The sequence below is a fragment of the Eschrichtius robustus genome, chromosome X (genome assembly GCF_028021215.1).
Source record: "Eschrichtius robustus isolate mEscRob2 chromosome X, mEscRob2.pri, whole genome shotgun sequence".
In the NCBI taxonomy this organism is placed as follows: domain Eukaryota; kingdom Metazoa; phylum Chordata; class Mammalia; order Artiodactyla; family Eschrichtiidae; genus Eschrichtius; species Eschrichtius robustus.
Window position 1 is genome coordinate 44,000,500 of NC_090845.1, and position 14,929 is coordinate 44,015,428.

Below are 14,929 nucleotides of genomic sequence, written 5' to 3' on the forward strand. Positions count from 1 at the left end.
GAGAGAAGAGGTGTGAAATAGTTTTTTGGTTTGGGGAAGTGCACTGTGAGTGCCAGGCTGCATTAAAGATCTTCCCCCCAAGTGAGGGGGGGTGAACTTCAGGTGACCTTGTGAAGTGTGGCTGTATTTTTCTCCACCTATGTTCTGTCTATACTAATATACTATATTTGTTTACTGTTTTTGATCCCCATATAGGGAACAAGATTCTAAATTACTAATTGGTTTGAAATTAACTTAGTGGTGGTTTAAAAGGGAAAAAGGGTTTTGGTCTCTTTTTCCACAGGAAAACTAGGTGTCAACCATGGAAAACAAAGCCCACTCTATTAGTATAAGCAGAACATAGGTGGGGGTCAAGTTTTATTAGCATCTTTGTTTTTCAGAGGTTTATTTAAGGGTATTTGTGATTAGTAACACACCTCAGGTGTTTTGCTTTATAAACTCTTTATGGAAATTTCTTAACTGTGAATTGTGTTCATTCTTCCTATCTCCCAGCAGTGGGGAATACCCACATCTCTCCTCTTCCTTTGATTTGGGAACATTCATTCGGCAAGGATAGAATCTAACACTGGTGGTTTTGGGGTCTAGACTAGCCAATATCTACAGCCTCCATATCTGGGAGCTAGAACCTTTCTCCTGAGGATGAAGGTTTCTGATAATCGTGGAACAGGTCCTAAAGACTGGGTTCAAAACAGATGCCCCAGGGCTTCCCTGGTGGCGCAGTGGTTGAGAGTCTGCCTGTCAATGCAGGGGACACGGGTTCGAGCCCTGGGCTGGGAGGATCCCACATGCCGCGGCGCAACTAGGCTCGTGAGCCACAATTACTGAGCCTGCGCGTCTGGAGCCTGTGCTCCGCAACAAGAGAGGCCGCGATAGTGAGAGGCCCGCGCACCGCGATGAAGAGTGGCCCCCGCTTGCCGCAACTGGAGAAAGCCCTCGCACAGAAACGAAGACCCAACAGAGCCATAAATAGATAAATAAATAAATAATTAATTTAAAAAAAAAAAAAACGGATGCCCCAGACAGCTCTGAATTTTGCTTAAACCCTGGACACAGTCCCTCTGCCGCCTTTCCAGAATTCCTGTAGGGTCCTTATATATCTTATGTTCAAGCCCCATTCAACCTAGATCCAGATGTTTTAGGCCTTCCCTGAGAAAAAAGAAAGAACAGTGGTTAAAAATACAGCCTTTGGAGCCAGATTCCAGGGGTCCAAATCCTGGTTCCATCTCTTGTTTGTTATGTAATCTTGAGGAAGTTACCTGCCAAATCTGTTCCTCAGTTTCCACATCTATAAATGGAGATGATAAAATAGTACCTACTTAATAATGTGGTGAAGAGCTTAACACAGTGCCTAAGAGATACTAAATACTCAGTAAATATTAGTGGTACTAGTATTTGTACTTGTTGTTATTGTTCATATTATTCCCTGGAGTCAGTCTGACTTTGTTGATGGAAAGCCCTAGCATTCATCCAGTCAAACTGAATAGAATCATTAAACATTTGGTGCTGGAGTAGGTGCCCCTTTCGACAGTAGAGGAATGTGGTCATGTCTGGAGTTACATGCAAGTTTAGTGAAGTCAGAATAAATTGGTGGGCCACCATGAGTTTACTGTTAGGCTAATATGAGCTTGACTATGAAGGAAGTGAACTTTTTTAAAACAAATGAAAATCTCTGACAAGTGGGGAAATGCAAGTACGTCTACTCAGTGACTATTAAAGGTGGTACTAGTAGAGATGGAAATTAAATGTTAAGATTAAAGGGCATCAAAAAAAATTAAGAGGGAAAGCACCTTAATATTTTTCTCATATATTCCAAATTTTATTTGTGAGTACAAATTGTTCCTATTCTAAGATATTTCTGGTCCTTGCCTTCAGGTGTTTATAGTCTATTAAGGGAGACCAGATATAAACATGAGAAAAGTTAAATAACACTCAAGTGACATCTCCCCTCAGACCTTGCAGACCCTTTAGGGATGAGAGATCAGAAGGGCTGGTGGCCACCGTTGGTGCTAGAGTTTAAGTACATAATGGCTAAATAGGTTTTGTGGGCTGACTTTGAATCATTTATGACATGGTTTCAGTGACCAAGTTTTGAGAAAATTGCTCTGATATCACCCATTTGTCTGTTCACAGATTATTGGGGATTAAGGGCAACCAAATGGGCACTGTCCTGCAGCAGGATTAGAACTGCTGAGGACATATGCACCAGGCCCTTGGTGTTCAACGCAGGTGTCATCTGCTTTTGAGGAGGACACTCTATTTTGTTTTGGGGGGGGGTGACAAAATATTTCCTTAAAGAGGCAAGAAACAATTTAATTCCTAAATCAGTCTCTGGTGTTCTTTTTTCAAAGATTTTTATTCCAACCATCCTATCTGATCCAGTTCTCATCCCACAGAAACTCCAACTCCCCTTACAAATGTGAATATATAAGGGTAGCATTTTCCCTCTAATGAAAGTATTTCAAAAACTCATTTATCTTCTATAATTTCTGAAGAATAGGTAGAAAATTATTTCTTTTTCCCCCTTTAAAAGTAAATAAACCATAGTGAGATACTACTTCATACCCACTAGGGTGGTAATAATCAAAAAGGCAGACAATAACAATTATTGGCAAGAAGGTGTAGAAATTAGAACTCTTATGCATTGCTGGTGGGAATGCAAAATGCACAGCCACTGTGGAAAACAGTTTGGCAATTCTTCCAAAAGTTAGACATAGAGTTACTGTATGTCTTAGTAATTCCACTTCTAAGTATATACCTACAAGTTAGAGGTCCCCAAGACCACTCTCAGGTTCAATAATTCACTAGAAGGACTCACAGAACTCAAAACACCATTATACTCATGGTCATAGTTTATTACAGTGCAAGAATACAGATTAAAATCAGCAAAGGGAAGAGGCACATAGGGCAGGGTCCAGGAGAGACCAGGCATGGAGCTTCCAGTTTCCTCTCTAAGTGGAATCTTGTGGACAGTGCTTATTTCTTTCAGCATTGGTGTATGATAATATACACAGAGTACTGCCAACCAGCAAAGCCACCCAAGTCTTGGTGTAGAGATTTTATTAGGAGTTGGTCACATAGACGGGGCTGACCACCTGCATGGCTGGCCTTAGTCTCCAGTCCCTCCAGAGGTCAGGCTGATACCACGTGGCTCAGAGCTTCCACCATAAATCACATTGTTAGCATAGACTATCTGACATGGCCCAAGGCCCCCAGGTAAATAAAGACACTCTTATCAGGCAGGACATTCCATGGGTTTAGAGGTTACCTCTTAGGAGCTAGAGGCAAAGGGCCAAGCCTTTCTTCGGCAAGGTTAATCTTTTATTGCACATTACCAAAGAGAAATGAAAACATATGTCCGCACAAAAACTTGTACACAAATATTCATAGCAGCATTATTTCATAATAGCTAAGAAGTAAAAATAGCCCAAATGTCCATCAGCTGAAGAATGGATAAACAAATATGGTATATCCAATATAATAGAATATTATTTGGCCATATTTTAAGAAGAATGAAATTCTGATACATGCTACAACATGGATGAACCTTGAAAACGTGCTACGTGAACGAAGCCAGATATAAACTGTCACATATGATTCCACTTATATGAAATGTCCAGAATAGGCATTTCTATAGAGACACAAAGTAGATTAGTGGTTGCTTGGGGCTGGGATTGGGAACAGGGAGTGGCAAATAGGCATGAGATTTCTTTTTGGGGGTGATAAAAATGTACTGGAATTATGTAGTAGTGATGGTTGCACAACTCTGTTAATACGCTAAAAACATTGAAATGTATACTTAAAATTGGTGAGTTTTGTGGTATGTAAATTATATCTCAATAAAGCTGTTCTTTTAAAATGGGCAAAATAAAACCTCCCCTATCACCTTAAGTGATTACAGTAGAAATGAGATATATACAAAAGCATTTTGTTTAATAGAATGTGCCAAATATATGTTTTTGGAAAAAAAATTAAAAGTTATTTGGTTAGCATTTCTCCTTTACCACCAAGGTATATGGACTTCTAGCTATAAATATCATAGAATAACCTTTTTTTGAAACTAGATGGAATTTATGGTAGAGTTTCCTAAGGACATTCCATTTTTCATCTAAGTATCCAATTCTTATTCGTGTATTGTCTTTTTATTTTGAGTAATTTATATTTATGCCTCTACATTCTATAAATTTGACCTGAGAGAGATGATCTGTTTTTAGCTTCCCATTAGTAGTAGTTTTATGTCACACACTGATCTCCTTGAATAGAAAACAATCCTTTTGCATTCTCTTCCCATATTTTTGTCAATTATTAAACAGCAGAAGAGCACTATGCCCAACACTTTTAATCTTTTGCTAAAGAGTGCCTTTTGCTACTTGTGTTTTAAATGACCAGCTAGTTTCTTATTCAAGGGATAACCAAAGGTACCCAGATAAAAGTATAGTTTGGGGCTTTCATCATCCTCATTTTCATGAGGCTTTTCAAATACATAGAATTTTTAAGAATACAAACTTCGATGTAATGTAACAGACTCTTCCAGTTGATCTAAGTTGGGGTGGGCTGTTTTAGGAATACAGTAAGTGGCTAGAGTACCACTTAACTGAAAAGTGGAAGGAGTTGAGGGCAGGGAGCAGTGTAGGTAGAATATCAGGTACTTTACAGGAAGTACAAGCAATAATACATGTGAGGTTGGATAAGATGATCTTTGAATTGTTTTCCATCCCTGGAATTCTTTATCCTGTGAAATTAGATTAAATGGAATCTGCCCCCATTAAAGCTTTGATGGTTGCCAGCATTCTCTTAAGTGTTGAATTTCTCAGTCTATAAGGAGACCTATCAGGTTTTGCATTTTTTTAGTCTTTATTCATATCCAAGGTCATCCTCTGTGTTTAGTTATCAAAAACCCAACATATAGGTAATTGAGCAGTCTGCCCTCCAGATGCAAGCTTCCAAAAGATTTGAGACTTGGCTTTAACCATGGGAATTCCCACTATATCTTTTGAAACAAATCCTCCATTGCTTTCCCTCCTTCCTTTGCATAAAAATATAAACACACACATGCATTTTAAATCTTTGGAAGGAAAACTGTAACATAACCATAACAAATGGTAATTGAGACTAACTGAAGCACAAGAGTCCAGCAATCATGGGCCAGGTTCTCTCTGCCTCCCTGTGAGTCCTCAGTGCATGCCCCATAGTGATACTTAACAAATGTGTTGCATCTATGAATGGCAGAATATTATAAACTTAATTCCAGATTGTCTGTAACCATACTGTCCAACAGAACTTTCTATGATGTGATGGAAATCTGTGCTGTCCAGTATGGTTGAAATGTGGCTAGTGTGACTGAGGAATTTAATTTTTAATTGTATGTAATTTTAACTTTAATAGCTGCTTGTGGTCAGTTGGCTACCCTGGCTACCATGTTGGACAGCACAGCTCTATAAGACCAATTTCAAGAAGTTAGGTTACTTAGATATTGGAGTTCCTGTGGCCTTTTTTAGAACCAATAGCTGCTCTGGCTATAATATTGATTTTGTTTTTCTTTCAATTGTTCAGAAGCATTTCTTGAGTACTTCCTTGTTCAATAGTTGATGGCAATGCAAAGATGAATGACACAGCTTCTGTCGTTAAGAGCCATGGCCAGGGATTTTACATTTATTATGCTATAGGTACAGTGTGAAAAGGACCATTGTAGAAGCATATAATAAAGTGATATCGGGGTCACAGAAGAAGTACAGCATGACTCTTTACAGGGGCCAAAGAAGAATTCTCGGAAAAACTTAATGCTTGAGCTAAAATTTAAAGGCGAGTTTGAAAAAACATTTTTTTGCCTCTGTTTTTACTGTTCTCTATAAGAGCAGATTTCCTGGGTTACTTGTAAAGTGTCCATCATGGTCAGTTTAAGACCAACTTTCTCCCTGTCTTTCCTTTGCTTCCTATGAGCTGTCAGTTTAGGCCCAGGCGTATAGGGCTTCCCCTTTCCCCCCACAGCCCTGCTGCCTTAACACATCTTTTCTTCCCACAGTGCTCAGTGAAAACCTGCATCACTGCCTTCCACGTCACCTGCGCCTTCGAGCACAACCTAGAAATGAAGACCATCCTAGATGAGGGGGATGAAGTAAAGTTCAAGTCATACTGCCTCAAGCACAGCCAAAACAGGCAGAAGCTCGGGGAGGCCGAGTACCCCCTACACAGGGCTTCAGAGCAGGGCCAGACCAAAAGCGAGAAGACCAGCGTGCGGGCACAGAAGCTTCGGGAGCTGGAGGAGGAGTTCTATTCCCTGGTCCGTGTGGAAGATGTGGCCGCAGAGCTGGGGCTGCCCACACTAGCTGTGGACTTTATCTATAACTACTGGAAACTAAAGCGGAAAAGTAACTTCAATAAGCCATTATTTCCTCCGAAAGAGGATGAAGAAAATGGCCTGGTGCAGCCAAAAGAGGAGAGTATTCACACTCGCATGAGAATGTTTATGCACCTACGGCAAGACCTAGAGAGGGTAAGGTGACCAACTTTGACTAGTGTGTAGGTCTTGGTCTGCACAGAAATGGAGGCCCCACTTCCAGTTTTTAAAAGAACACAGCTCATTTACATTTAGAGTGTAAGCTTCTGTGTCCTTGCTTATCTTCTGATTTCATCGTGGCCCCAAACATTGGGCTTAGTTGAAATTCTGGTAGACACATCAGAGAATGGAAGCGTCCTCACTTAGATGCTCTGTGAACCTTAAATTTGAAATAAGTTTTCATTTGGTTTACTTTTTATTCACTGTTGAACCTAAATTGGCTCAGCTATATTTTACTGACACACTTATGAGACTACAGGCTGAAGAAAGAATGAATTTTATTTAGGAAAGCACCAGATCAGAGTTTCTTAAACTCGGCACTATTGACATTTGGGGCTGGATAGTTCTTTGTTGTAGGGGACTGTCCTTTGTCGTGGGGAACACTGTAAGATGTCTAGCAGCAGCCCTGGCTCTACTCACTGGATGCTAGTAGCAAACCCCCACATGCCCAGTTGTGAGAACCAAAAATGTACCCAAATTACCAAATGCCCTCTGGGGGGTCAAAATTGCCCCTGGTTGAGAGCCTCTGTGCCAGATAATTCAATTTAGCTGTATATAGATATATATATATATATAGATATATATATAGATATATATATATATAGATATATATATAGATATATAGATATATAGATATATATATATAAAATCAGGTATCTACTAAGTTAGGTACTGTAGGGGTTCAAAGATAAGTTAGGCCCTGTGTTTACCCTAGAGAATCTTATAATCAAGTATAATTATAGAGGTGGCTTGTTTTTTTCTCTGCTACCAGAATTTGGAGGGGAACTAATAGATTTGGCTCACTTTTTAAAATTTAACTCTCACACACATATAGCACTTACTATGTGGCACCACTGTTCTAAGCATTTTATAACTATTAACTCATATAATCCTAACATGCCTATGAAGAAGGTACAATTATTATCCCTATTTACAGATGAATAAACTGGGGCACAGAAAGGTTGAGTAATTTGTCCAGATGAAGGAGCATGGGAGGGCGAGGATTTCACCCTTGTGGCTATGGAGACTTGGCTGAGCTGAAAGTGTGAGCAAAAAAGCCACTTCCGGTCTTCCCAGCAGACCTTTATCCTGATGATCCAGCGCTCATTAGAAAACTGTACTGGATCCAGCATTGCCACCATTTACTCAGGGATCTAAAGGGAAAGCTAAAATGTTAAGTCATCATTCAGTTTTCCCAGCCTGGCTGTGCAGATAAATATCAACCCCATGATACCACAGGGAGAGTAGACTTCAGGAGGTGGCTTTGGAGCATTTTGCTTGTGCTACTGACTGATATGGGAACCATGATCCCACGACTGACCATGCTATGTGACTTCCTGTGGAGTGGCTCTCGTTATACAGCTTTTAGGTTCTGTCTTCTCTCCTCACCTGCCCACCACCCCCCAACCCCACCTGACTTTAGTTGTCTTAATTTTAGCTAAACAATTTCAATTGTCAGGTTTGTGTAACATGACAAAAATCTCTTATTTGCTGGGGGTTGGGCTTTCAGGTCCGAAACCTGTGCTACATGATAACCAGGCGAGAGAAGCTGAAACTGTCACAAATCAAAATACAGGAACAGATCTTCAGTTTGCAAGTCCAGCTTGCTAACCAGGAAGTTGCTGCAGGTAACCTGTATAAATTTTATATCAATTGTTTAACTTAAAAATCTTTTAAATTCATTTCTTCTAGTCCAGCCCTGATATAACATGGCCCGTTTCACTGTTGACTCATGAGGCAAGAAATCCCAGGGTGGGGTTGATGGAGTGGCAGGCCTAGGACAGATAACCTAGGTCCCAGACAGATATTTGAGGCTATTAGTTGGAGCCGTGAAATTATTCTAAAATCACTGGATTCATTTAGAAATCAGTACGATAGGATCTAATCCTAGTTTCCAGAAAACATTTAATTCCAGGGTTACTTAACAATAGTCTGTTATAACAGATCCTTAGCCAGAAGTTAGGAGATCTGGGCTCTTGTCTCTTCATTTATTCACTGATATTTTTTGAGCACCTCCTATGGACTAAGAGCTGAGCTAGAAGACAGAGCAGTCAGCAAGACAGAATTCCTTCAGAGAATTCTGCCCACTTGGTGAGAGAAACAAGTGAGCATAATTACAGTGCCCTAAGCATGGGAGCTTGGCTGGAATAATGACAGTCATATTCAGAGACATTTGTAACCTCCCTGTGCCTCATTTAACACAGAGGTCAGTGGCAGAGCCTGGGCAACCAGGGGTCACTGGGCAGGGTGTGCAGAAGCCAGCTTCTGCCAAGGGCCAGCTATAGAGCAAGAGAGGCACCCAGAAATAAGGTGTCAGGTAGGTATCAAAGGCTCGTGGTCAGTTGTGAGTATCACGGGTCACAGCAGAATGGTGTAGCAGGAGACAGCAGGGCTGCTCAGCCACAAGAGCACCACGATGGACAAGACAAGAAGAACCAAAGGACAGCAGGAAGAGCCTCCATGATGCCAAGGAAATTGGCCCCTAGACCATGTGGCTTCTGATTAGTGGGACCCAGCCCCATAACCACTTGTGGCAGCAACAGGTGGCAGGCCCTGGTAGAGATGGGGGCTGTGAGTGTTCAGTATGGACCCTTAGGGAACAAATGCTGCCCGTTGGGATTTTTTTTTACTTTCTGAGAAATAATAGTTCATTACTAGTGTATAGAAATGCAACAGATTTCTGTATATTAATCTTGTATCCTGCAGCTTTGCTGGATTTTTTAATTCTAATAGTTTTTGGGTGAAGACTTCAGGGTTTTCTATATAAAGAATTATGTCATCTGCAAATAGTGACAGTTTTATCTCTTCCATTCTAATTTGGATGCTTTTTATTTCTTTTTCTTGTCTTATTGCTGTGGCTAGGACTTCCAGTACTATGTTAAATAGAAGTGGCGAGATTGGGCATCCTTGTCTTGTTCCTGAAATTAGAGGAAAGGCTTTCAGCTTTTCACCATTGAGTATGATGTTGGCTGTGGGTTTGTCATAAATGGTCTTCATTATGTTGAGCTATGTTCCCTCTGTACCAACTTTGATGAGAGTTTTTATCATGAATGGATGTTGAATTTTGTCAAATGCTTTTTCTGCATCTATTGAGATGATCATGTGCTTTCTATCATTCCTTTTGTTAATATGATGTATCACATTGATTGATTTGCAAACGTTGAGCCATCCTTATGTCCCCGGAATAAATCCAACTTTATCATGGTGTATGATCCTTTTTATACATGGTTGGATTCAGTTTGCTAATATTTTGTTGAGGATTTTTGCATCTGTATTCATCAAAGGTATTGGCATGTAATTTTCTTTTTTTGTAGTGTCTTTGGTTTTGGTATCAGGGTAGTGGTGGCCTCGCAGAATGAATTTGGGAGTGTTCCATCCTCTTCGATTATTTGGACTAGTTTGAGAAAGATAGGTCTCAGTTCTCCTTTATGTGTTTGGTAGAATTCCCCTGTGAAGCCATCTGGTCCAGGACTTTTGTTTGCTGGGAGTTTTTTTAAATTATAAATTCAATTTCACTACTAGTGATCAGTCTGATCAAATTGTCTGTTTCTTCTCAATTCAGTCTTGGCAGGTCGTGTGTTTCTTGAAATTTGTCCATTTCTTCTAGGTTGTCCAATTTGTTGGCATGTAACCATTCATAGTATTCTCTTATGATTTTTTTGTATCTCTGTAGTATCTGTTGTTATTTCCTCCCTTTCCTTTCCTATTTTGTTTATTTGGGTCCTTTCTCTTTTCTTCTTGGTGAGTCTGGCTAAAGGTTTATCAATTTTATCTTTTCAAAAAAACAGCTCTTGGTTTCATTGATCTTTTCTATTGGGTTTTTTTTAAATCTCTATTTTATTTATTTCTTCTCTGATCTTTATTCCCTTCCTTCTGCTGACTTTGGGCTTTGTTTGTTCTTTTTCTGATACCTTCAGGTGGTAGGTTAGGTTGTTTACTTGAGATTTTTTCTTGTTTCTTGAGGAAGGCCTGTATCACTCTAAACTTCCCTCTTAGAGCTGCTTTTGTTGCATCCCATAGATTTTAGAAAGTTGTGTTTGCATTTTCATTTGTCTCAAGGTATTTTCTGATCTCCTCTTTGATTTCATCATGGACCCATTGGTTTTTTAGTAGCATGTTGTTTAGTCTCTACGTGTTTATTTTCACATTTTTCTTTCTGTAATTGATTTCTCATTTCATACCATTGTGGTTGGAAAAAATGCTTGATATAATTTCTCTCCTCTTAAATTTGTTAAGACTTGTTTTGTGGCTTAGCATGTGATCTATCCTGGAGAACGTCCCATGTGCACTTGAAAAGAATGTGTATTCTGCTGGTTTTGGATGTAATATCCTATAGATATCTATTAAGTCCAACTGGTCTATTGTGTCATTTAAGACCACTGTTGCCTATTGACTTTCTACCTGGGTGATCTGTCCATTAATATAAGTGGGGTTAAAGTCTCCTACTATTATTGTATTATTGTCAATTTCTCTCTTTATATCTTTTAGTATTTGCTTTATATAGTTAGTTGCTCCTGTATTGGGTACATATGTGTTAATGAATGTAATACCCTCCTCTTGTATTGCTCCCTTTATCATTATATAACGCCCTTCTTTGTCTTTGTTATAGCCTTTGTTTTAAAGTATGCTTTGTCTGATTATGAGTATTGCTTCCCCCACTTTCTTGTCATGTCCATTTGCATGAAAACGTACTCTGTCATTTAAAATGAATCTTTCTTTTTGATCTTAGGACTTCCTTTGACAAATGCAGTAGAAAATTCATTGTTTTACCCACCACCAAGAATTACCTTAAAGTTAAAAATGCCCAAATCAGCCCTGGAAGACTGCAGAAACAGCTCCACAGAGCCTGAACATGGACCTCTCTCTCCTGACGGCAGCTCCCCTGTTTGCAATATGAGGAGCATGCAGGTGGCTCAGGAATCACTAGAAATGAGAATGAAGTCATACCCAAGGTATCCACTAGAGAGCAAGAATAACTGTTTGCCGGCCAGTCTCAGCCATGCTAGGAGTGAAGCAAAGGATCCCAGTCCTGCTTGGAGAACTCCATCTCCAGAGTTCTATCATGGGCAGTCTCTGGGAAAGCCTCTGGTCCTTCAGGCTGCCCTGCATGGACAGTCTTCCATTGGGAATGGGAAAAGTCAGCCTAACTCCAAGTTTGCCAAATCCAATGGCCTGGAGGGCAGCTGGTCTGGGGATGTCACCCAAAAAGACAGCTCAAGTGAGATGTTCTGTGACCAGGAGCCCATGCTCAGCTCCCACTTGGGCAGTCAGGGCAGCTTTAGAAAATCTACCATGGAGCACTTCAGCAGGTCCTTTAAGGAGGCCACCAACAGGTGGGTGAGGACCACAGAGGACCTCCCGTGCTATGTGAAGCCAACCAAGAATATTAACCCCAAGGAGCAGCTCTGGGGCAGGCAGTTTGTCAGGCGGTCTGCAGGGAGAGCTCCATATCAGGAAAATGATGGGTATTGCCCAGATTTGGAGCTGAGTGATTCAGAAGCAGAAAGTGATGGGAATAAAGAGAAAGTTAGGGTAAAGAGAGATAGCTCAGACAGGGAAAATCCTCCCCATGACTCCAGACGGGATTGCCGTGGTAAAAGCAAGACATATCCCCTTTCCCACAGTTCAATGCATAGGTGATTAGAAATTCCAAGAAAAACTCCACCTTTGCCTTTGCCTCATATATTGGGGAAAACCCATACACCAAAAGGATTCTAGTATATGTTAGGAGGAATTGTAGTGAAAAGGATAAAATTTTTCCGCAGTAAATTGGCTTGCAGTTTTTGAACCAGTTTCAAGTCCAATTTTCACGAGCACATCATAGAAATTACATATTGTCCAAAAGTTTAGGGGGTTTTTTTGTTTTGTTTTTTTGCCAGAGGCTAGTGAGAAAAGCTGGGACCAGAGTATTTGCTCAGTAACTACTTTGGGGCAGCTTTCCAATTATATTAACACATTGATACACATATGTATTAAGAGTCCTTGCATTGTCCTTGATTTGCAGGAGACCATGATTATCAGACACTAAAACTACTTATCTTTTGAAGCTACAGCATGTGACTTACAGAGCTCCTGTCTGTAAGAAGTTTCTAACTCCACTGGTACCTGGAAACCCTCTTCAGGGAGAGACCAGGGACCAATATCTCAGATACTGTCAAACTCACTACTCTCTTCCTTTGCTCTGAACAAGGTTGAGTTCCTTTCACAGTATCTTAACTTACCAAGTCAATACACCTAATGCTTATAAGTGTCCAGTGCCTGTTCCTAGACTTGCTTGTTGGGGACGCACTTGTAACTATTTCCACCCAGCTAACAAGCATAAAAGGCTAACTTGTGGATAGTGTTTACAAAAGTACTACTTCCAAGGAAAATGCTCTGATTCTCTCAGTTTAGGCATTTGTGTAGGATCGCAGAGCCTTTCCCAAAGTGAGAACATTTCTGGAGGGTTTGTATCAGGTCAGGGTTTTTGTGTTATTGTTTTCAAATAAGTTTGACTTAAATAAGTTTGGCTGACAGTTTTTGTATACCTGCTTTAATGTTTATAAAATTTTTATTGAGGTATAATTAAGATATAGTAAAATGCAGAGAGGTTAAGTATTCTTACCTGCTTTAATTTTGAAACAGATTTTTATTGTCAAACAGAATTTGAAAGCATGTGTTTAACACATGGATATAATTTAGCTTTGTACCAACTTTGAATCCAAGGCAATTTCCCAAACAAAAGGGCTGGAGCTGTTTTTCAGAAGTTACTCATACTCTGTTCCCAAACTATCAGCCTTTATTAATTTCTGGGAGGAAGAGAATAATTACATTAGTGGGAGATAAAACATACCTGCTTCCTGTTTAAAGAAGAGGAAAATGTTACAGTTTTTAAAGTGTGAAGCCAACTATAATTATCTGCTCTCTTTTCTTCTTAGCCTTAAATTAATATTCTCTTTCTTCTAGTTTGGGAACATGTAGTGAGACTTTTCAGACAAAAGAGGCCATTTTAGATTTTTTAAGTTGCTTCCTGGTGAAACAGCCCAGCTGCAGTAAAGGCAGGGGCCCCTCTTCTCTCCATCAATATGGGAAACTCAGCAGTTTTCCTCCCCCCCGCTTTTGTTCCTGTAGCCTGTAGCTTTGTTAATGAATTCCTTTGCTTTTATTTCTTCCTCCTTTTCTGAAAACTTCTGTATTTTGCCTCTCCTTTGGCTACACCTTCAAAATGTTTCTTTTGTGCCTGTGTACATGTGTGAACATGCCATAGCATGTGTAATAGGTGTCCTATGCTTTGTTTGAATGGAAAAAGCTATGGATTATCCAAATGAGGAACAGTAGTTTTCCTATTTATGCACTAGGTTTCTGTGCTTTTTCTTTGCATTCTCCTGGTTTGGATATTAATTTGACACCTTCATGGTAAAGAAATTGTAGTGGAGCTATGTCATAAACTCCTTCTGTTAGAGGCCAGTGCAGTAGCCTATGTCCTTTCATGCCTTTCAATTCTGAGTGAGTGGGAAGAAAAGCAAACATTGAAAAAGTGCTTCAGCCAAATTCCATATGTAATGCCATTGGGAGAGTATTGACTAAAATAATTTCAGTCAGGGAAATATAGTTGTAATATTTTTACAGGATTTTCCTAGGTAAATGAAGGAGCCTTCAGTTGTATACATTTCAATTGCCCCAAAATGTATTTGCTACATTTTGCTGTTGTTTGAAGTATTACCTCTTAATCTTCTTTGTTAAATTTTTTTTCGTTTTGTCTTATATAGTCCAGTTTTCAAAGATGAACTTGGTCTTTTTTCAAATGTCACCTTTTTACCGATACTTTTTCATTAAATTATGAAAACTGTTAACTACTGTCGGTGTGGTAATTTTTTATTTTGGCATATGGGTTTTAGAAAAGCTTACATATGTTTCTTTTATATTTAAAAAAAATCTTATTCATTAAGCAAAACAGATGGTAAGGGGAAAGGAAGTAGGAATTGAATGTTTAGAAGCACAAATTTGTGATTCATGTCAGTACCAGGGACCAAAGAGAACTCGGAAATTGGACTCTACCTGCAAATCATGATTTCATCAGGCCGATAAGACGGAACCTTAGGACCAACATAAATCACTAGGGGAATGGAGCCTGTCTAAAGTCACAAAGTTCAGAAGGCTTAGATCAGGCCTCACTTAAATATACATTCTTTGCAAAATTCATTCTATTTTGGAGTCATGTGAGAATATTAAGATTATAGGGGTTATGTAGTGTCATGGGGGGATTTTTGAGGGCATTTATAAACATTTTCATTATGTTTGAGAAATGTATTTGCTGAAGGTCATTGGGTAAATCATTAGTGAAGATAGTTAAAAGATAAGGTTGTTTCTCTCCCCCATCTTCTCTTCCCCCTCCTC

At 39.6% G+C, this 14,929-nt stretch overlaps 1 protein-coding gene across 4 annotated transcripts in view; it reads left to right on the top strand.

Moving 5' to 3' along the window:
• JADE3 (jade family PHD finger 3) overlaps positions 1 to 14,299 on the top strand; it is a 165,126-nt gene extending 150,827 nt beyond the window's left edge. For all 4 annotated transcript variants that reach the window (XM_068532884.1, XM_068532885.1, XM_068532883.1 and 1 more), the window contains 3 exons: positions 6,020 to 6,490; positions 8,064 to 8,181; positions 11,283 to 14,299. In XM_068532884.1, coding sequence (XP_068388985.1) covers positions 6,020 to 6,490; positions 8,064 to 8,181; positions 11,283 to 12,193 — 1,500 coding nt within the window. In that variant the 3' untranslated portion in view covers positions 12,194 to 14,299. The remainder of the gene's footprint in view (positions 1 to 6,019; positions 6,491 to 8,063; positions 8,182 to 11,282) is intronic.
• The last annotated feature ends 630 nt before the right edge of the window (positions 14,300 to 14,929 follow it).